Raw genomic sequence first — 22,828 nt, forward strand, 5'->3', positions numbered from 1 at the left:
GGCCCAAATCCCATCTGATTTCCCAGAATGCAATCCACTACACATTTCCAGGAACTTTCAAGCAGTAAAGCATTTCCTCCTCAAGTCGTCCTGAATGTTAGCTCACAGCAGCAGGTGTCAAGTCTGGATACCTTGTGGAGTTTCTCCAGCAGCCGTAAGGTGGCCAGGAAATAGTTGTCGTAGAAGACGGGCACCAGGACAGTCTTGCCGCCCGTCAGCATGAACACAACGATGCTTTTGTACATGTCGACCATTCTGGTGAAGAAGCTGTCGTCCATAAAACACCACCAGTTATCTAATAGAAGAAAGACGATAAAAAAGGGAAAGGACTTCAACTTTGCTTGTTAAATCACTTGAAATGCAAACGATTTCACAGATTACCTAAAAGAAATATTGGATTATTTGACTGTGGTGTGTGCATGGAAATATGATACCCAATACTTTGCTGGGGTTGGCGTCTAGCCGGAGAATAGCCATTGCCAGGGGAATAGTGAGTCGGATGTAGTTCTTGGAGTCCTGCAGGGCGGGATACTCAGACAGGATGAGGTAGATCCTCATGGCCTCGACATCGGGGGGCGAGCGCGGCAGCTGAGGAATCAACAGGCTCTCAAAACTCTTGGTGGCCTAAAAGAGACATTGAAGTTGCAAATCAGGTTCAAAAATGTTACACAGAGGACGGGAAACATTCGTCTTGCTTAGCTAGGCAGCAGGACTAAGGCAGAAGACTCTGAATGTTTGGATTGTGGCTTCGGTTTAACCGCTGATTACAAATTCATCTCAACTTCATTCAAACAATTCCCAAACCTACCATTACTGCCCCATAAATAGTGGTCATGAGTCAGAGCTGCAGTTTCTTTTTTAAGACCTGAGGCAGAACTTGATGTACTTCCAAAACAAACCCATATGCACAGGAACATCTACCCTGGGAGTGATGAGTTTCATGGAAATGGTTCTCCAACGGGACATTACACCTCCACAAATCACTCACTTTAACATTAATGCGTGCAGATGCTTCTAAAGCAATGATTTAGGTATACTGATATGGTGATGTAAAATAAATGAATATTATTTTGATTAGACTAATTAAAGCAATGGAAACACAGGATTTTCAATGATTTTTCTGTTGAAGGGCTGCTTCCTCAACATGATCAGTCTCCAGCAGTGTTCAACTGTCTGGTTCAGAGGTCAGTGGGAGATAGACAGATGGATCAGGGCTCTGCCACAATAATGCAGGCCCACCTGCAGTCTGCATGCCAAGGAAAAGCTGGGATGTTGGGTTTGCTCGCGCCCATGCAAGCATGCATAGATGGATGGATGGAAGCAGTGCACATCATTTAGCAGTCATTAGATATGTTTGCAAAAGTCAATTTATTTATTTTAAGATGTAAAACCCAGCAGCACCGACGAACAGTATGGTGAGTCTTGGTGCCTTGGAGTGTCGGGGCAGATTTGCTCCACCAAAGCAGGAGACAGAAATATTCTTCTGATTTTATAACAAACTCTCAGAAAAAGCAAGCATAAAGTGCTCTAAAATGTCCTGGTAGATGGTTTCACACTATACTCATTTTTTGCCTAATTTAAGTCATAATCATTAAAATGACAAGAAATAAAGTCTTGAAATATTTCCCTCCATGTGTAATGAATCTCTATCACGAGTTTCACTTTCTGATACGAGTGAGAAAAAAAATACTGAACTTTTTATTCAAATTTTTGTGCACCTGTTTACATCCAAGGAACACGGCGCTGTGCTTCCAGAGGGTCGGCTTCTTCCAAAACTACATCAAAAAATGCTGGATACCGATTTAGATGTTATGTTACATATAGTGTGTGTTTTACCCTGTCTGGAGGATGATTTTATTGGAAATATTTCTATTCATTAAAATCCTGCTTTCATCCAAACCAAACCTCCTCAGTGACAGATTTTCAGGGTGATATGAAAAGGCCTCATCACCAGACAATCTGACTGATATTGATGCAACATTATTCTATCTAATAAATCATCTATAGCAGCTTGTCTCATTATTAGCATGTTGACTTGTAAACAATGAGATGACTATTAAAACACTTCATATTTCTGATTTATTACCTGTTCCAGGAGTCCAGTGAAGGCGGGTTTGCTGAGAACCTCAAACAATGTTCTGACCAAATTCAGATCAATACCTGGGATCTTTGGGTTGGTTTTGAAGTGAGTATCATCACTGAGAAGACAAAAAATATAATATATATATGAAAAAAGGGGCAGAAGCAGGTTCTGGTTCATATTCAGAAGCAATAAAGAAAAACAAAACCTGGTTAAATTTTAAATTAAAAAAGGTCTCAATATATTACGCTTATAAAGATCTTATTGTATTTATCAGCCAAGAGTTAAGTTCACTAAATGTTAATTCAGTTTGATTTTCCAGTTCTCAATAAGCTGTGGTTGGGGGCATGATCAGACAGAGATTCACATGCAGAAAAATCACCCCAGAAGCAGCAACCAAAACCTTCTACATGAACAAGGAGATTTTATTTACAGTCCAAACCTTCTAAACAAAGCAAAGGTTGGACTTACCCCCAACACATCAGATGCCATCCTGTTGAGACCAAGCACAAAACACCAAAGCAGACACAGCTATAGTAAACCGAGTCAGAGCAATGAGCTGCAACATAATGACTCTTCTCCGTTTCCATATGAAACAAGCAGTTTAGGGCTGCCGAACACCACATCGCTACAATGAAAAAGGCTAAATATTCCAGTGGTGTCCATCTCCAGCCGTCACTGTGCAAAAGACGGGGTGACCCCTGGACAGGCCCCCCAGTCCATCACAGGGGAACACAGAGACACACAGGACAACCAACCATGCACACACGCTCATAAGGGCAATTTAGAGAGATCAATTAACCGGTCATGTTTTTGGTCTGTGGGAAGAAGCAGGAGTACCCAGAGAACGTACATATGCACAGGGAGAACATGCACACTCCTTAGAGAAAGACCCCAGGCTGGGATTCAAACAAGAAGGTCCTTGCTGCGAGGCAGCAGTGCTGCCATTGCTTCACAGTGCAGCCCATCAGAAGATCCTTCACTTGTAGATCAGGAGACACATCCCAACCTAAAGCCCTGCTCATATTACAGTACCAATTCAACTTTTTTTAGAAATCTGATTAAAGGCATTTTACATTTATAAAGTTAAAGAAGGGGTTCACTTTTCCACCATTTATGTTTACAATGATACATCTCAGGAAATGGAGACTAATTGAGAGAAAAAGGAGTGAAGTGGTGCAGAGCTGCAGTGCAGCAGGGAGTACAAACAGATTCAGGCCAAACTAATGGCTTTTTACAAACTTTAGAAATAAGAAACAGTAACTGATCTGTTTATCATGAAGGCAGGTCCAATCCCAAGACAAAACAACCTGATAAAGACTCTGTGTCTTTTATGTTTTATGAAAGGTTACCTTGAGGTATATCTAAGTCCACACTGCAATTATAAGTTAGTTGTTAAACTTTCAGCTACAAATAAAACATATGCAGGAAGTAATTTAACTCCGAGTATGTCCTCTGGTCTTCCAGCTTTACTTCGTTAATTGATCTGATGTAGAAACATTAAGTTTCTGACATAGATATCAGAAAACCTGAATCTGTACAGAGTTTAAGCTTAATCCTCTGCCTGTCGTTCAGTAAGAATCCTTGTTGACAGCAGCGACGTTGCGTTTATGATGATATTCGTCAGCTATATTCCCATGATGAAAAGTTTTCCCTTAGGTGGGCGGGGCATATCTGCACGGTGCTATGCAATAAAGTGATGAAGATGTATGTCTTCTGTAAAGGTGCAGTGTGATACCAAACAACGATCGAATAACTGAGTCACGATTCAGAAGCTCTTTGTTCCAAGTCAGGTTTGTTTACCTTTGGTCCAGGAAGCTGGCGTTCCAACAAGCCGTCGAGGAGAGCTGAATCACGATGTCGCTGCAGAGGAAAACAAAACAAAGCATGTTTTCTGCAAAACAAGCAAAAAGACAAAGTGCCTTGCAAAACTATTCATTCAGTTTGAGCTTTTTACATTTTGTCATATCACAGCTAAAACGTATGACTTTATCTTTACAAGGATTTTATGTGATAGACCAACTAAAAGTGGTGCATAATTACAAAATTTAGGGGAAAAAGATACATTATTTTCAAATATTTTACAAATAAAAATCTGAAAAGCTGCAAGTCCTTCCGGGTATGCCTGTACCAGCTTTACAAAATAGCTCAAGCTCAGACAGGATGTACAGCGTCTGTCAAAATCACATTTAAAGCGTTGCCACAGAAGAATCGCCCTGCTGAAAGGCAAACCTCCACCGCAGCCTCGGGTCTTTGGTAGCACCCAACAAGGGGCTCCATTCCTCAAGGTCTGCTGTCCTGCAACTTTGAGTTGTGTTCCAGATTCAACCCTTCTAAATCAATCGCCTCATCGTTTCCTATTAAAGTCTACAGACCTAATTATTTAATTCAGCTGTGTGGAAACTGAGACCCATCTAAAAGTTGCAAGAAACCGGGCTCGAGGACTGGAGTTTGAGACCCTTACACTAGCAGGTTTATCCTTCTTCCCATCAACCTGACCAGCTTTCCTGTCTCTGCTGAAAAGCAACCCCACAGCATGATGCTACCCCTGCCATGCTTAAAAGAGGGAAAGATGTGTTTCACATTGCATTTGCAGAAAGACCAAAAAGTTAGATTATGGTTTCATCTGACCAGATATCAAGAGGGATAAGGAATGTTTTAAAGGCACGCTATAAACCAAGAAACAAATATTTGATTAACATTATAACAGTGGCTCAAAATCCATTCAACCCTGTAAAACAGACTGGCAGAGTTGTAGCTAAATATGAACTATGTCTAAAAACTCAATTAAACCAGGGCAACAAAAAAAAAACTGCCTGACAAAACATTTTACAACTTTTATCCATTCATAATAACTAATTTTGAATCTATTCTAAAGTCTAAAGCTATCATTTTAAATTTTAAAACTATAGCTTTAGACTAGCCCTGAGGTAATGACATAAAATGGGAACAATAATTAAATTAATTCAATATTTCTGACTTACTTGGTGACACTAGAGTCTGTGTTGTACATCATTTTTAATCTCCATGAATTTAATTGTTCATAGTTGATCGGGAAGAGGCTTTTACTGACATTAATCACTCTGAAGTCCTCTGTGACAACAGAACTCTGAAGAAAACAAGAAGAACCATCTTAAACACAAAAAGGTCATGTAGATTCAACATCTGAACAATAAACATCTCTTTAATGCTGATTCTCTTTAAAAAAAAAAGTACCCTGAGAAGATCTATAAAGTGAAAATTCATCATTTTTTCTCAGCAAATTATGCATAGTTGATGCAAATAGCTTAGAAATTACTGCCACCTTGTGGTGAAACACCGAACCCAAAGCTGTTGGGGAAAAGTTAACCCACTTCTTTACTGCATGTGTTAAATTGCTGCAGTTTAGATTAACAAGTAGAAAATATAAGTGTGTCTAAACATGAATTAAGATCTAATTAGGGAGTTTTTCCTCTCCACTGTCTCTACATGCTCATCTGGGAGGAGGGAATGCTGCAAGTCCCTGACTGGTTGCAATCTGCTGGGTTTCCTTAGACAGAAAAACTTTAAGCAATTTGAATAAATAACTGAATCTTACTGCACTGTTCGATAGTTAGGATTAATTGGAATGTATGAACATGACTTGTAATCTGTATGATTCGATTGAATCGGCATTTCTGCTACCTGTGCGACCCCTTCTCTTTTCCAACGGTTATAATAAGTCTGACAGAGAGAGGTTCCCCCAATCCTTGTGGTTTTTAGTATAACAATGGTATAACAAATAGTATAACAAACTAACACTCAGTAGTTTAATCTAACCTCCCCAACAACCATTACAAACCATTTGTGAAGTGCTATATAAATAAACCTGAATTGAATGAATTGTTCTCAGTGTCTCACATTTCTTGGTTATAAAAAAACATTTTGTCACATTTCTGGACCAGCAAACCTTTTCCACTGTTTTTAAAAGCAGATCAGTCATTTTAATGTATTTCTTGGCACAATGAGAGCTCTGGAATCATTTAGTACCTGCACTAACATATGGACGTAATGTTGTCAAGTCCAATGGACTTTAGACACAAACAGAAATCAGATTGTTTTGTCTGTTAAAAAAATTAAATGAAACTTTGTAAGGAACTGCCAAATGGATGGATAGTCACTTATTGGAAACATAAAAGGAATGGAGTGAGCACTCTTATTTTCCATTAAAAAAAAAAAATCCAGCTATATAGGAAAATTGAGTGAGATTAATGAAAATACTGGAAGAAGAAGAGGGTGGATTTCCATAGACCAAAAAAAAAAAAAAAACAGTTGAACAGTTGTTCAAAAGACTTCTTATCTCAGAAATATGAAACATGTCTTATATAAAATCTTTTCTTTAAGGGTAGAAACAAGGCTAAAGGTCGAGGACACAACGTTGTTCATGACAAGGCTACAGCGGTCTCCAGCAGAGTCTACACCATGGCCACTGAGGTGTAGTAGGTGTTGGTAAAAGGGTGATGGTGAAGTCTCATGTACGAAAATATGCCGTTAAACTGATTTTTACTGTTTAAATGTTCTCATTGAGTAAAGGAAAATGGCTACAGAGATCTGCAGATCTTATTCAATCAATCAAAAATTCTCTCCAAATTTTCCTGAATGATTTTATCCACAATATTAGCTGTAGGATTGAGCGTTTTTTTTCTTGGTGTCTGAGCCAAATGGACAAGAGTATTTCACTGAAGATGCTGTCTGATTGTATATCAGTATCTTAACTTCTTCCACCCAACACGTGTAAAGGACTGAAGTGAATTTTTAGGCCCACACACCCTGTTGTTGCCAGAAAATTAACTGTAGAAACACTTTGCTGTAAAGCAGTTAAACCATCTGCTGATCAGTGGTAGGAAAGTGGGACTTTCAGCTGCTTCCATTCACTGCTGTTATGTTTTACTCAAGTATTTTGTAGACAGTTGGGAAACATTAGTGCTGACAACCGTGTACATACGACTAAAAATTGCTTCATTCAAAACTGAATCCAAAATGAAAACGTTTCCTTTTTTTGAATGAGAATTTTTGTCACAAGCAGTCATTTGCCATCATGGTGAGTTACAGGGAACTGGGTTCAGATTTAAGCTGCACATATTTATGCCGTCATTTTCGTCTTGGGTGGCCGTTGCATGGGTTCGTGTTCCGAATGTAATGTCATATTTATTTTACAAATTTTGGATGCATGCTAGGCTTTCTTGTGCTCAGCTTCTTTACAATCAACACATTTATTGACTTCAGGAAATGTGGAGAACGATCCTAAGTTAGAAGCCTGACCCCATTTTAAACGGCAAAGAGGTAAAAACCATAAAACATGGCTTTAAGTAACTTTTGATTTTATTCTGTATTTGACACATTTTCCTCTTTTCCTCTAAACAAAAAAACAATTTAAATACAATTTCAAAAGTTCATTTAAAAATGTTTTTATTAATTCTGATTCTGTAAAGCAGGATTTAAACTGATGTGAAACTCACAGTATCTGTAATTACAGATTTAGGTTATTTTCCAGAAGAAATACGTTTTAATAGGAGAAATAAATCACATACCTGCTCATTGGAGTACAATAAGAAACTGTGGTCTCCTCCACAGATGATTTTTGTATACTGCTTTGAGTCTAATGAAAAAAGAAAAGAAAATTAACATGTGATAAAAGTGAATCAAACTGTTAAACTAATGGCAGTTATCTAAAATAGTCTAAAGCCTTGCTTCATTTATTGCATTTGTATCCAAGGAGACAGAAATGAAGGATAAAACTAACATTGTGTCGAAGCATTTCTCATAAAAGACCAAAATTTAATCTCAACAATTTCTTTAAACATTTTTCATTTTTAAGAGATATTTTCTGCAGTCACATATCTTCCAGAAATCATCATATGCAAACACTGAAATCCATTTCTGAGAAATCATAAACAGAAAGGAGGTTTTGTTTGCGTGTAACTATCGACGAAAACAATCGGCTTTAAAGCGACTGTTTTGCCAACAATTCGCAAAGACATCTTTATAAATGACCCATACCAGAAAGGTCGAGGTGAAAGTAGGTCAGAAAAGTCACAGTTTTCTTTTAGAGTTGAACTAAAATATCTGGAGACTTTCTGTCAGCTCTGTCGACCCGACTGTAAAGCAAACTGCTGAATAAGAAGTATTTCTGGTCCATTTTCAGTCCAGTCCTGGGCCATGACAGCATGTTCTGCAGCATTTTCCTGATAAACTGAGGAAGGCAGACAAGTGGAGGACAAAGAGGTCTAAAAAAATATACATCTGCAACAGATTAACAGTGTTTTTAAATCATGTCCTTAAACAGGAAAACATTCCAACAAAGTGCTGACATGGGACCTGAGAGGTGCATCGTCCTCCAAGTCGGTCATCTACTTTATATTGATGGGGTCCACTTTAAAAGGATTTTAAACTCAGTCTGCTTGGAAGGAAAATATAAAGAAATCTGGATATATATACAGCTTTCACAGTCCTGTATGTGGTCATTGTTTAATTTTATTGCTGCAGGTGGCTTAAACAGCCATAAGCTTTTTAAAGGAAAAGTGGCTCCACATTCACAGCTTGATAATAAGCAGGTGGATTTTCCCTCCAGTGTCTCTATAGCAACCATCTATGAGCAAATGACAGCAACCAGGAGATCAGTTTGTCAGTAAATATGAAAAGCATCAAGTGAAAACTGCACCTCTTCTCTGCAGGTTTCCAGTCAGGAAACTGGACTTCACAGGAAATGGGCTTCTTGAATCGCCCAGGACTCCTGTCCCCAGTTGGCCGTGGCTGTTGCAACCAAATGCATACACCATGCTAGACGATGGGGCTAAGGCCAGAGTGTGGTGCCTGACAAAAAGAAAAAATATCAGCGGCATTTCTTAGAAATGTAAAAGAAAACTCCTCCAAAGGAAACAGTTTACCAGTTCAAATGATTTACATATTTAGAATGCTATTAATATTATTACAACTTAAAAAACATACATGTTCCATGTGATTTTTACATGTCTTAAAAGCAACATGTGTATATAACAAAACTAAACTCTTAACTAGTTTAAGGGGGGAGAAATTGGATGGTTTATTTTAAATGTTACAAGATAAAAGCAGTACAAGATTCCAAGGTTATGATAACTAGGAGTAAAAATATCAAAGTCTTTTAGTGTCAGTGTAAAAACAAGGCTTTTTACACAAAAATGTACAACATGATCCTGTTGTTTAAAAAAAATAAAAATAAAATTATACTTTGCTGCTGCTAAAATGATCATATTATTATTGTAATCTTTAGCGATAATTTTGACGTTGATGCATAGACTCATATTTCATGTGCTGATTGAGTCGTTGAGCGTGTTGACAGATCACATATTTGTTGTAGTTGCTGATGCTTCAAATGTATTTGATCAGGAACAAGACATGAAACAATGTTACATTTAAAAAGAAATCGGCGTCCTGTCTATAGGCCCTCGGCTAAAGGTTAATTCACAGGCCGGGTCAATGGTCAGGCTTTTAAAGTTAACCTTTTAAACTAGTAATAGAAAGAAACACATTTAAAACTCGTACTCGTACTCGTCGTCTTCCGCTTTATCCGGGACCGGGTCGTGGGGGCAGCAGACTCAACAGAGACACCCAGACGTCCCTCTCTCCAGACACCTCCTCCAGCTCCTCCGGGGGGAGCCCAAGGCGTTCCCAGGCCAGCCGAGAGACATAGTCCCTCCAGCGTGTCCTGGACCGTCCCCTGGGCCTCCTCCCGGTGGGACGTGCCTGGAACACCTCCCAAGGAAAGCGTCCAGGAGGCATCCGGTATAGATGCCCGAGCCACCTCAACTGGCTCCTCTCGATGTGGAGGAGCAGCGGCTCTACTCCGAGCCCCTCCTGGATGGCCGAGCTCCTCACCCTATCTCTAAGGGAGTGCCCGGCCACCCTACGGAGGAAGCTCATTTCAGCCGCTTGTATCCGGGATCTCGTTCTTTCGGTCATGACCCAAAGTTCATGGCCATAAGTGAGGGTAGGAACGTAGACCGACCGGTAAATTGAGAGCTTTGCTTTTCGGCTCAGCTCTCTCTTCACCACAACGGACCGGCACAGCGCCCCCATTACTGCGGCAGCCGCACCGATCCGTCTGTCGATCTCCTGCTCCATTCTTCCCTCACTCGTGAACAAGACCCCGAGATACTTAAACTCCTCCACTTGAGGCAGGAACTCCCCTCCAACCTGAAGAGGACAAGCCACCCTTTTCCGGTCGAGTACCATGGCGTCGGACTTGGAGGAGCTGATCTTCATCCCAGCCGCTTCACACTGGGCTGTGAACCGCCACAGCGCATGCTGTAGGTCTTGACTAGAGGGGGCCAGCAGGACCACGTCATTTAAAACTATCAGCAAAATAAGACTTCAATACAATCAGGAAGTTAACCTGTAAAACCGCGATTACAAAGGTTGTTTAAAACCAACAGTAAAATAAGAAGAAAATGCATATAACGTGCCAAGCAGTGTAATCTGTGCAGGTTTCAGTGTTCAAGTAGCATTTACAGACAAACTGATTTACCAATCAGTTTATTGAAAAATCTAATCTTAAATTCTACTTGAACCGCAAATAAATGTGACCTAAATGATTATTTTAAGATTTACTTTCTAGTTTTTTTTTTTGGCATGGATGTACAAAGAACTGAAAAACCTAAGGTAAGTTTAGAATATACACCTGCTGAATTGACGTTTTCCAGTAAATATGCTTATTGCAAAGAATATTATCTCCACTCGTTCACCGGGAATCTAACAAGCTGCCATCAGTTGCTGAACCAACCAGTCTGCTGCTCGCTTCTCCAGCCTTCTAGCAATCCACCTTTCCCTTTATAAGAGACATGGACGACGCTCCTTTGGTTTCCAAGCTGTGACTTACTCTCTTGTAAAAAAAAAAAAAAAAACCAAAAAGGTGTAGATGCGCTCCTCAGAGCCAGAAACACTTTGTTCACTCTGGATTTTCTCCAGCAGCTCAGTATGAACGAAGGTTTTTCTAGCTTTGAAACCATGACTGTTTAAACCTGATTTAATGGTTAACTGTTCTGCTGAAGCTCTCTATCCCTTTGCTCTAGTTTTATATGCCTTTTAGTATGGGTTAGCAAGCAGTTGTCAGGGTCAAATTTCTCTGTTGCTGTTCTTTCTTGAGTTTGACGCTGCAAACGTTGGGAAACATTCATCATCTCAATTTAAGCTCAACTAAGAGAGTTTACAGTCTGGTTGCCGTTTCTGGTGGCAACAGATTTTCACTTAGAACTGATGTAAGTTTAAAATTCACAGTACCTGCCACAGGCAATCTGGGAAACCTCGGTCCCCATGAGCTCCAGCACCCGTCTCGGTAGAAGCTCATTATTGGTGGAGCCATGACCCAGCTGCCCCCATGAGCCGTCTCCAAACGTAAACAGGCCTCCATCCTGCCGCAGAATGAACATAATTACTGCCGTTTGTTCATTCTAAGGTTATGATACACAGTAATCCTTAGTTAGAGGGGAACCTTGCAACCAAACTGGACTATTTAACCACTAATGGACAGATAATTCAGACCAGGTGGCCAAATCATCCATGTCAAACTCTGGTCCTCTATGGCTGGTGTCCGGCAAAGATGTGGCCTTGGTCCAACACAGCTGAATCAAATGGAGGAATTACCTCCTCAGCTTGTGGTTCTGCTAATGACCTAATTATTTGATCCAGGAGTGTTGAAGCAGAGACACATCTAATAGTTGCAGGACACCGGCCATCCAGGAGTTCGACACCTGTGATTTAGACAATGGGACAGTGAATAAAGTCGGGGAACTCAAATATTTCTCCTTACATCTGGAAATTACTGGACAGTTGAGAAATGATATACCTTTGTGAGCGCTGCAGTATGCTCATCTCCACAGCTGATATAAACAACTTTCTGGGACCTCAAAAATTTGATGTGACACGGGACGGCTCGGTCTGAAGATGGAAACGATAAAGTCACGTAAAATTAAGAAAACAGAAAAGAAAGAAACCAAAGGAGGATGCTGTAAAATGGGATTTTGTACTTAGGTTTCTAGACCAAAAACACTGCTCCCTCTAGACACCTTGACTCTTTATGGGTAGGATGCAAGATTATTTGCAACCAGCTGATAATTACCTTGTTTGTCATTAAGACCAAGTTGTCCCGCTCTGTTTTTGCCCCATCCAAAGACGGCGCCTGACAAGGACAGGGCAAAACTGTGGTCTCCTCCAGCCGTTATCTGAGCCAGAGGAATTCCCGCCAGAGACTTCAGGGGATGAGGCGAGAGCTTGCTCGGCTCTCCTTTACCCAGACCGAGCTGACCATTGGTGTTCTGGCCCCATGTGAACAGCTGACCATCTGAGGAGGAAAACACAAGAACTTTATTAATGTAAACATCCAAACATACAGTTTATAGATCCCGTCATAGTGGAGGAAAACATGCACTCTCTAAATTCTAGGGTTTCGTGTATCAGGACATAAAAAAATAATTATTTTACTAGTATCTTAAATTATCTAAACCCCAAAGGTCTAAAAACACAATGGAGCCAGACTTTTGTTCCATTTCTTCACCACTCTAAAAAGGTCCCACTACAACTAGGCTAAGGTCTGGACTTTGACTAGGCCATTGCAACACCTTAACTCTTTTTCCAGCAATTTTGTAATAGTTTTGCTGCTGCTTAGGAACCAGGACTGTTTAAGTCCTGGTTCCTAAACACGTTTGTCATTTATTTTGCACCATGCATGCACAAGGTGATTCAAAGTGCTCTGCATAAAATAAAGAAACAAAGATAAGAGAACCACATTAAAAACACTTTGAAAGAGTTCCCTCATGATGAAATCCATCTCAAAGCTGGAATTTATCACAGGATTCTCGCTCATTTTTTATTCCAACCCAAATAAAACAAATATAAATATATGCGGAGAAAGACATACTGTAAATATTCAGTTATTTTGACATTTAAACAATGAGACAGGAAATAAAGCCTGGAAAAACATATTTTTCCAGACTTTATTTTCTTATTTCATACATAACCACCAGCCAGAGAAGCAAATTATATTGATTAATATTTCTTTCTAAGTGCATTTAAAGACACCTTACATTATGAACAACACATCAAAGCATCATTATAAAAAATATAATCAAGATAGAAATACTATAAACTACTACAGGTTCTCAAAAATGTACATACGCAAGGTAAACTGGGGCAAATATGTAGCCCAAATAATTAAAATAAATTTGCGAGGTTATTTGATTACAAAGAGAAGTCAGATACAGGGAAGGAATGCAGGGTTTGGTGCTTTAGAGATAATTTTTCCCACCTCTAGAAAGTGCGATGCAGTGCTGGTTCCCACACATTACTTGAGAGACGCTGTGGTCACAGAGCCTCTTCACCAACCTGAAACAAGAAAAGAACATCATTTAGAGTAAAGACAACTGAACAGATATCCGTGGAAACACGACAACAGTAAAGGGAACAGACCACACAACCTTAATTAAAACAATAACAGGGGTCAAATATAGCAGTAATAGCTCTAAACACAAATTAAAAAATTTGCTGGTTGAAGAGGAGCCTTTATATCTTTGACCTCCGTGTCTTTTAGTAGAGGCTGATCTGAACTGCAAGGTATCGACTAAACTTTCAGTAAAACTTCTGTCATGGGTTTGTAAAGCAGGGCTCTACTGTAAGCCAGCTACTTTCCTGGCAACACCAACAGTTCTGGACAGACGGTTTTGGTTTCCTACAGAAAGATTGGAATAAAAAAAATGGGTCAATAAAAGATCTGTAAAATAAAAATAGAAAGCCAGTGTTTTTTAGGTTAAACTTGTGAAGACTGTGTCAAAAACACATCTCTGATCACAGTGGTGCTGTGGTCAAGGGTCGGGTTTTCATCAGTCGCTGGCCCAAATACAACCAGAAGCGAGTTCTTTCAGAGTTACAAACTTTTTTCCTTTCACATATTCTTGCCTCATCAGGAGACTTGTTGTAAAACGTTTTTTCTATTCTTGCTTGGAGGGATTTTAGCTGTTTAACATCAGGAGGTATTTTTAAAGGATTGCAGGTTGGGAACAACAGTCAGACCACTTTAATAGTAATATCTCACACCCCCAGAGTGTGATCTGATGACGCACAGCAGTGTTTATAGGAGGTCCCAAATGTTCAAAACTTCAAAACCACCCAGCATTAACAGGCATCAGTAAACTTTTTACATAATTTCTAAGCATCCGTTTCATTTTGCTGAAGCTATGATCTGTCATCGATGTGCCATGTTGTCACCTTGGGATTCGAACCGCAGCCTCCGCAGTCCCCAGGCCGAGCTGTCCCCCTTCGCCGGCTCCCCAGGCGAACACTTGACCCTGCTCATTTATGGCCATCGAATGGGCCCAACCACACGACACCATCGTTATCTTCTGAGTATCCAGAGCCCCCACCAGCTCTGCGAGGAGAAGACATTTTCATCAGAGTCTTGGTTCTACTTATACAGTTACACTTAATACTGCTTTGAAAGATCAACAATTCTCATTTACATTTTTTATCATTTTAGAATACATTTAAAATAACCCATACAGCCCATAACCTGAAGATCAACACTCATGGTGACCTTTGACCCTATCTTTTCCTGATCAAAGTGTTATTAAACTTTTTTTAAATGATTTATGAATTTTTTTTATTCCTGTGAAATCTGATCAGTTTAAACTTCTGGTTCAATTCTAGATTTGTGTCGCTCAAGGTGGCAGCAGGTTGGAGTAGCTCTGTTACTTTTGATTCTGATTTATTCTTTTTTGGAAACTATTCCTCTTGTGGTGGATATAGTTGATTTTTTTTGGATGACTGTCCACTCCGGTGTCGGATGCTGTGCAGCTTGGAGGATTTTTCTTAATACTTTCTATTTTTGGACATTTGTTATGATGCATTGCCATGGCAACGGGGTTGTTTCTTACAACCGGGAGCAGCTGATTAATATCTCAAAAGCTCAAATAATACTTCAACTACAACCCCAAATCCCTGATGAGTTGAAAAGGAGACGCCGTGGATGCAGAGCAGGAGCTAAGAGAAGAGAGAGAAGGAAGAAGTTCAAACCATCTCTTCCGTTGATTATGATGGGCAATGTGAGATCGTTGGGAAACAAGTTGGATGAACTCCAAGTCCTACAAAGGACCCAGCCAGAGTACCGGGCATGCAGTATTATGTGTTTTACTGAGACATGGCTGCAGGATCATATCCCCGACTCCAGCGTCTCTCTGCCGGGCTTTTTAACCATACGAGCAGACAGAGATTTAAAGAGGAGCGGCAAATGTAAAGGAGGTGGACTGGCAGTACTTGTGAACAACAGATGGTGTCATCCAGGACATGTTACTGTGAAGTGTCATCTCTGCAGTCCAGATATTGAACTGTTGGCAGTAAGTTTTCGTCCATATTATTTACCCAGAGAGTTCACCAGTGTTACTTTGGCAACAGTTTACGTTCCACCTTCCGCTGTTGCTGACACTGCATGTGATGCCATCAGCTCAGTTGTTGCTTTTGTGGCAATTTCTGGTGATTTTAACCATGCTTCACTCTCTGCTACACTTCCAACGTTTCAACAGTTTGTCAGCTGCTCTACCAGAGAAAACAAAACATTGGATTTGTTTTATGCAAATGTCAAGGACTCATACATCTCTACAGCAAGACCTTCTCTAGGCATATCAGATCACAATCTTGTTTTTCTCTGCTCGAAATATAAGCCCCTTGTTCAGAGGCAACCTGTAATAAAGAGGACTGTGAGTAAATGGTCACAGGAAGCTGAAGAAGCTCTGCAAGGTTGCTTTGAGGCTACAGACTGGGACGCACTGTGCCAGCCACATGGAGAGGACATCAATGCCATGACTGAGTGTGTAACCGACTATATAAACTTCTGTGTGGATAACATCATCCCCACCAGAACCATGAGATGCTTCCCCAATAACAAACCTTGGATCACCAGTGACCTGAAGGACCTGCTTAACAAGAAAAAAAGAGCCTTCATAGAGGGAGACAGAGAATTATTGAGGAATTTACAGAAGCAACTTAAAGTCAAGATAAGAGACAGCAAGGAGGTGTACAAGAAGAAGCTGGAGAACAAGCTCCAGCAAAACAATATCAGAGATGTGTGGACAGGGATGAAGAAGATCACAGGCTTCAAGCAGAAGGATGATCAGACCGATGGAGGTCTGGACAGAGCCAATGAACTGAACGTATTCTTCAATAGGTTCAGTTCAGAAAGAAGCTCAGCATCCTCTTCTCCTGCTCACAGCCAAACAGACATTCCATCTTCCTTTGACCAACAGGACCCACAGCTGTCCAGTAACACCTTACATTTTTTATCTTCCACCTCAGCCCTAGACCCTTCTACATGTTTGCCATCAACCATATCAGAAGATGCTGATGCTTCCTTTGCTTCCCCCTTCCACCTGTGTGTCTCAAGAAGTCAGGTGAAGAGACAACTGGAGAGACTGAATAGGAATAAGGTTGCAGGTCCAGATCATGTCAGCCTTAGAGTCCTGAAGGCCTGTGCAGAGCAGCTCTGTGGGATTCTGCAGCACCTCTTCAACCTTAGCCTGGCCCAGAAGAAGGTTCCAGTGTTGTGGAAGACCTCCTGTGTTGTTCCGGTACCAAAGAAAACTCTCCCATCAGTCCTCAATGACTATATACCTGTTGCCCTGACTTCTCACATCATGAAGGTCCTAGAGAGACTCCTGTTGGCCCACCTGAGTAAGCAAACAGTAAACCATCAGGACCTCCTTCGGTTTGCTTATCGCTGTGGAGTTGGAGTTGAAGATGCCATCATACTCCTGCTTCAACAAACCCACTGTCATCTGGACAAAGCCAGTAGAACTGTGAGGATCATGTTCTTTGATTTCTCCAGTGCATTTAATACAATCCAACCTGATTTGCTTTGTCAGAAACTCCAGAAGACTCAGGTGGAGGCCTCAACAATCTCCTGGATCAAAGACTACCTGACAAACAGACCACAGTTTGTGAGACTTAAGGGTTGTGAGTCTAACCAGGTAGTCAGCAGCACAGGAGCACCACAGGGGACTGTACTCTCACCATTCCTCTTCACTTTGTACACCTCAGACTTCCAGTACAAGACAGACTCCTGTCATCTGCAGAAATACTCAGATGATTCTGCAGTCGTGGGGCGGATCAGAGATGGACAAGAAGCTGAGTACAGGATGGTGGTGGACCGCTTTGTGGCATGGTGTAGAAACAATCATCCCAATTTAAACGTGACTAAAACAAAAGGAGATGATTGTAGATTTTAAGAGAAACAGGAATAAGTCAAACACTATTTCTATCATGGGAGAAGAAGTGGAGGTGGTGGAGGAGTATAAATACCTCGGTGTTCACCTGGACAACACACTGGAGTGGAGATGCAACTGTGAAGCCATCTACAAGAAGGGACAGAGCAGACTGTACTTCTTGAGGAAGCTTAGGTCATTTGGTGATTGCAGCAAGTTGCTGCATATCTTCTATAAGTCTGTTGTGGAAAGTGTGATCTCTTCTACCATCATCTGCTGGGGAAGCAGCATCAGAGCCAGGGACTTAAAAAAGCTCAACAAGCTGATAAAAAAGGCTGGCTCTGTTCTGGGGACTCCTCTGGAACCTCTGGAGATCATTGTGGAAAGACGGATTCTTCATAAAATGAAGAACATTATGGAGAACCCTGAGCATCCTCTTCATCAGACTATCCTACAACAACAGTGTCTTCAGTCAGAGGCTTCTTCAGATCTGCTGTAAGACGGAGCGCTACAGGAGATCCTTCCTGCCCACAGCCATCAGCATCTACAACGGCTCTTTGAAGAAACCTACATAATGAGCTACAACAACATTTAATTTCCCTTTGGGATTAATAAAGTATTTTTGAATTGAATTGAATTGTTCCATGAAACAACTGGGGCTGCTTCTCATCCAAGGTATTGAGCTTCCTCCAATTCTGCCCCAGGAAAATTCCCCTGAATGGGACAATCCAGGAACAACTGGAAGACTGTGTGTGGATGATGGAGCTCAGAACATTGGAAATGTGGACCTGCGTTCAGGACACTCCTCAACCCCACTGAGAACCTGTAGTCAGGTCTCAAAAAGAAGAAGAATCTAAAGCCTACGAACTGGGATTATCTCCAAGCACAGGGAACACAAGACTGGGTCACCGGCACTCAAGATTTGGAACAGAACCTGATACCCAGCATGTCTGAGAGAATCACAGACATTATAAACAATTGGAATATTGACTCTTCTTAAAAATGTCATGCAGTCAAACAAACCAAATCTTTTGGCCTACAGAACTCACGAGGTCCTCATAAACCCAACCCATTAGAGGAATTTAGAAATCCTGCCGCTACAAGACTTGTTCTATAAAACTATGATAGACGCATTTAAACTGTGCCAGAGAGATTTTATGCGCTCAGAAGGGACGCAGATACTTACAAACAGTAACTCTATGTTTCCTCTGCAGATTTCAGCTAAAGAGTTTAACGAAGAAGCTTTGCAGGAATGGATAAATCCTAAACATGCCACAGCTTTTAATCAGAATCAGCTTTATTGGCCAGGATTATGTGCACATGTTCACAGCGTACAGACATTGATTTTAATGTTTCCAGGATCAGTTAAAGGAAATAAAACAGCTAACCTATAGAGAGAAATATTGTCCATCACTCCCATTTCTGCTACTAGGTCACAACTTTATTGCTTCCAGATTTTCTCAGCTTCCACCGATTCCTGCATGGTTTGTGTTGTTGTTGCAGACTCACCCAGATGCCTGTACCAAACCTTCCTTACATCTTGGTTCCTACACATTTTTCATGTACAGTTTCTAACTTCTCAGTCACTTTCAGCAAATTCCTCAAAGCAAAAGTAAAGTTTACTGTGAATTCATGATGAATATTTCCAGAAATGTCCGGTTTTAAATAAGAAACCTGGAAAAACCACACCTGAGCACAAGCGGACGGACAGATACAGGTCCTTCTCAAAATATTAGCATATTGTGATAAAGTTCATTATTTTCCATAATGTAATGATGAAAATTTAACATTCATATATTTTAGATTCATTGCACACTAACTGAAATATTTCAGGTCTTTTATTGTCTTAATACGGATGATTTTGGCATACAGCTCATGAAAACCCAAAATTCCTATCTCACAAAATTAGCATATTTCATCCGACCAATAAAAGAAAAGTGTTTTTAATACAAAAAACGTCAACCTTCAAATAATCATGTACAGTTATGCACTCAATACTTGGTCAGGAATCCTTTGACAGAAATGACTGCTTCAATGCGACGTGGCATGGAGGCAATCAGCCTGTGGCACTGCTGAGGTCTTATGGAGGCCCAGGATGCTTCGATAGCGGCCTTTAGCTCATCCAGAGTGTTGGGTCTTGAGTCTCTCAACGTTCTCTTCACAATATCCCACAGATTCTCTATGGGGTTCAGGTCAGGAGAGTTGGCAGGCCAATTGAGCACAGTGATACCATGGTCAGTAAACCATTTACCAGTGGTTTTGGCACTGTGAGCAGGTGCCAGGTCGTGCTGAAAAATGAAATCTTCATCTCCATAAAGCTTTTCAGCAGATGGAAGCATGAAGTGCTCCAAAATCTCCTGATAGCTAGCTGCATTGACCCTGCCCTTGATAAAACACAGTGGACCAACACCAGCAGCTGACACGGCACCCCAGACCATCACTGACTGTGGGTACTTGACACTGGACTTCTGGCATTTTGGCATTTCCTTCTCCCCAGTCTTCCTCCAGATTCTGGCACCTTGATTTCCGAATGACATGCAGAATTTGCTTTCATCCGAAAAAAGTACTTTGGACCACTGAGCAACAGTCCAGTACTGCTTCTCTGTAGCCCAGGTCAGGCGCTTCTGCCGCTGTTTCTGGTTCAAAAGTGGCTTGACCTGGGGAATGCGGCACCTGTAGCCCATTTCCTGCACACGCCTGTGCACGGTGGCTCTGGATGTTTCTACTCCAGACTCAGTCCACTGCTTCCACAGGTCCCCCAAGGTCTGGAATCGGCCCTTCTCCACAATCTTCCTCAGGGTCCGGTCACCTCTTCTCGTTGTGCGGCGTTTTCTGCCACACTTTTTCCTTCCCACAGACTTCCCACTGAGGTGCCTTGATACAGCACTCTGGGAACAGCCTATTCGTTCAGAAATTTCTTTCTGTGTCTTACTCTCTTGCTTGAGGGTGTCAATAGTGGCCTTCTGGACAGCAGTCAGGTCGGCAGTCTTACCCATGATTGGGGTTTTGAGTGATGAACCAGGCTGGGAGTTTTAAAGGCCTCAGGAATCTTTTGCAGGTGTTTAGAGTTAACTCGTTGATTCAGATGATTAGGTTCATAGCTCTTTTAGAGACCCTTTTAATGATATGCTAATTTTGTGAGATAGAAATTTTGGGTTTTCATGAGCTGTATGCCAAAATCATCCGTATTAAGACAATAAAAGACCTGAAATATTTCAGTTAGTGTGCAATGAATCTAAAATATATGAATGTTAAATTTTCATCATGACATTATGGAAAATAATGAACTTTATCACAATATGCTAATATTTTGAGAAGGACCTGTAGATGGATATGACATCTAGACAAGTGAACATAAATAAAATCTGTAAATACCAATATTTGACCATATTTATCAAAGCCCCGGAAAGTACTTCAAACTAATTCCAAACTTGTCTTTTTATCCTTTGTAGGAACATTTTTAGATCCAGCTTAAAACAACTTTCTAGTTTTGGTTCAGGTCTAATTCATGACAGATCCATGTATTAAATGATGGACTTGTTGCGACCTGCAGATGACATTTTCCTGAACATCTACAGTCCAACTACAGAGGAAAATAAACACCTGCACTGCTTCTTGTGTCTACCAATTTACTTAATCATTTAAAATTCATTCTTTTACATTTAAATATTTAAAGAATATTTGCTTTGCTGCCTCTCCACAAACACGCCAGCAACTCTGCAGGATGATACAGCTGAAATCGCTGAAGCAAAAGCTGCAGAACATAACCGCCCTCATTTATAGCTTACCTGGGGACGTCCCATCTCTGTTGTGGCCCAGCTGTCCACAGCTGTTGGAGCCACATGTGTACACGCTACCATCGTGCAGCAGGAACAGCGTGTGCTGCCCTCCACACGCGACTTCCTTCAATCCTCGTCCACTGAACACATGGCAGTTCCTGGGCTCAAACGCAGGGTTCCTCTCCTCACCGATGCCCAGCTGTCCATCCCTGGCATTCCCCCAACACAGCATGCTGAGGAAAGGAGAGGAAATGAGCAGCAGTCTGAAGAGGCGGAGAGAGTGAGGGCCAGATGGAGGGAGATGATTCTGTTCAGGCCTCAGAGCAGCTCCGCTTTCTCCTCTTCATGTAAATTCCAACCCTGGGAGAAACCAAACCAGCAGGACCATGTCATCATCCTTAGTAGAACCGCCTGCTAGTCACTGTGCACTACCGTTTAAATCCTGACGCCTGTTTAATTATAAAGCAAGTGTTTAATTTTGAAAAGATTGTTGCTAGAATAAAACAAGCAGAGAGACCAAAGAGCAGGTTCAAACGAATGAATAAAAATAAAACGTGTTTTATTTGGTCAAAACCCCTTTAAAGCAGTTAATGTTGTAATGTTGGATTATTTATTAGCAAAGGTTGGGGATTTGTTTTTACACTAGAAACATCCCTGCAGACACACATAACTGCAGAAAAATAGTTCTTCTCTCAGATGCTGCCTTTAGGGTGTGGACCATCTGCCTGAATCTTCCTCAATCCAAACCATCCTCCTCTGCACTGCATCTATGTACTTTCTCTGTGGTCTTCCTCTTTTCCTCACACCTGAAAGCAACATATTTAACATCATTTATTCAGTACATTCACTATCCATCTATTGAACATTGCCAAACCACCTCAGCATCGCCTCCACCTTTGTCTCTAACCTGAGCTGTTTATCTCTGAACATCTTCGTCTTTTGTGGTTTTGTTAGCACAGTGGAGCCAGTCTCACCACCATTCTGTAAAACTTCTCTTTACGGTTTCAGTTCTACATGCGTTTCATTTAGGGCTGCTGCTTCATATCAGGAAAACATCCACTTCAGATATTATTGTCACAATAACATCCGTTGCTGATTTGTTATCTGGCCAAGCGTAATATCAGCACTGAAACTGTAATCTATTATATTACAACATGCTGCATCCAAAGCAGTCATTTAGGATTGAGATTTTGCACACACTGAAATTGTCATGTTTGACATTTATAACTGTTATAATCCATTATATTTTTTAGAATTATGAATAATTGTTGCTTTTCTTCATTAAATTAAGAGCATTTAGATGATTAATTTCATGTTATATATTTGGTTTTTAATCTTTGTGTAAATAGCGTGCTGCATTGAAACTTTGGTATTTTTACTAATTATTATCAGACCATGAAAATCTCATTCTAGGCCATCCTAAAGTAGACATAATGTAGCATTCTGCTTATATCTCCTATAAATTAACATCTGAAATTATGGATTATGAGAGGTTTTGGTTGATTTCTTTATCAACTAAAAAAACTTGCATTTTTTGTCTTTTGGTCTGAATAAATAGTTTCGGAAGACATTTTTGGCCACCTCTTTGGTAACTAATTATTAATATCTTAAAAATAAATATGTGTGTGCTGTCTGGGTCGAATCAACCTGAATTTCAGCCTGATTTTAGCTTTAACAGCAGTCAAATCAATTCACATAGCAACTGTCACTAATGTCAGTTATATTTATATAGA

At 40.7% G+C, this 22,828-nt stretch overlaps 1 protein-coding gene across 4 annotated transcripts in view; it reads right to left on the reverse strand.

Moving 5' to 3' along the window:
* herc3 (HECT and RLD domain containing E3 ubiquitin protein ligase 3) overlaps positions 1-22,828 on the reverse strand; it is a 39,665-nt gene that overhangs the window by 16,267 nt on the left and 570 nt on the right. For 2 of the 4 annotated variants that reach the window (XM_047365392.1, XM_047365389.1), the window contains exons 2-14: positions 21,105-21,455; positions 14,333-14,492; positions 13,377-13,453; positions 12,192-12,413; positions 11,919-12,010; positions 11,354-11,484; positions 8,760-8,911; positions 7,630-7,697; positions 5,065-5,189; positions 3,884-3,943; positions 2,087-2,198; positions 435-624; positions 132-295 (exon numbers count right to left, since the gene is read on the reverse strand). In XM_047365392.1, the coding sequence (XP_047221348.1) occupies positions 132-295; positions 435-624; positions 2,087-2,198; positions 3,884-3,943; positions 5,065-5,189; positions 7,630-7,697; positions 8,760-8,911; positions 11,354-11,484; positions 11,919-12,010; positions 12,192-12,413; positions 13,377-13,453; positions 14,333-14,492; positions 21,105-21,327 (1,776 nt within the window). In that variant the 5' untranslated portion in view covers positions 21,328-21,455. Of the gene's footprint in view, positions 1-131; positions 296-434; positions 625-2,086; positions 2,199-3,883; positions 3,944-5,064; positions 5,190-7,629; positions 7,698-8,759; positions 8,912-11,353; positions 11,485-11,918; positions 12,011-12,191; positions 12,414-13,376; positions 13,454-14,332; positions 14,493-21,104; positions 21,472-21,761; positions 21,902-22,828 lie in introns of those variants that run through there. The other 2 variants (XM_047365390.1, XM_047365391.1) reach the window with 2 other exon arrangements.

This window comes from Girardinichthys multiradiatus, chromosome 5, assembly GCF_021462225.1.
Source record: "Girardinichthys multiradiatus isolate DD_20200921_A chromosome 5, DD_fGirMul_XY1, whole genome shotgun sequence".
In the NCBI taxonomy this organism is placed as follows: domain Eukaryota; kingdom Metazoa; phylum Chordata; class Actinopteri; order Cyprinodontiformes; family Goodeidae; genus Girardinichthys; species Girardinichthys multiradiatus.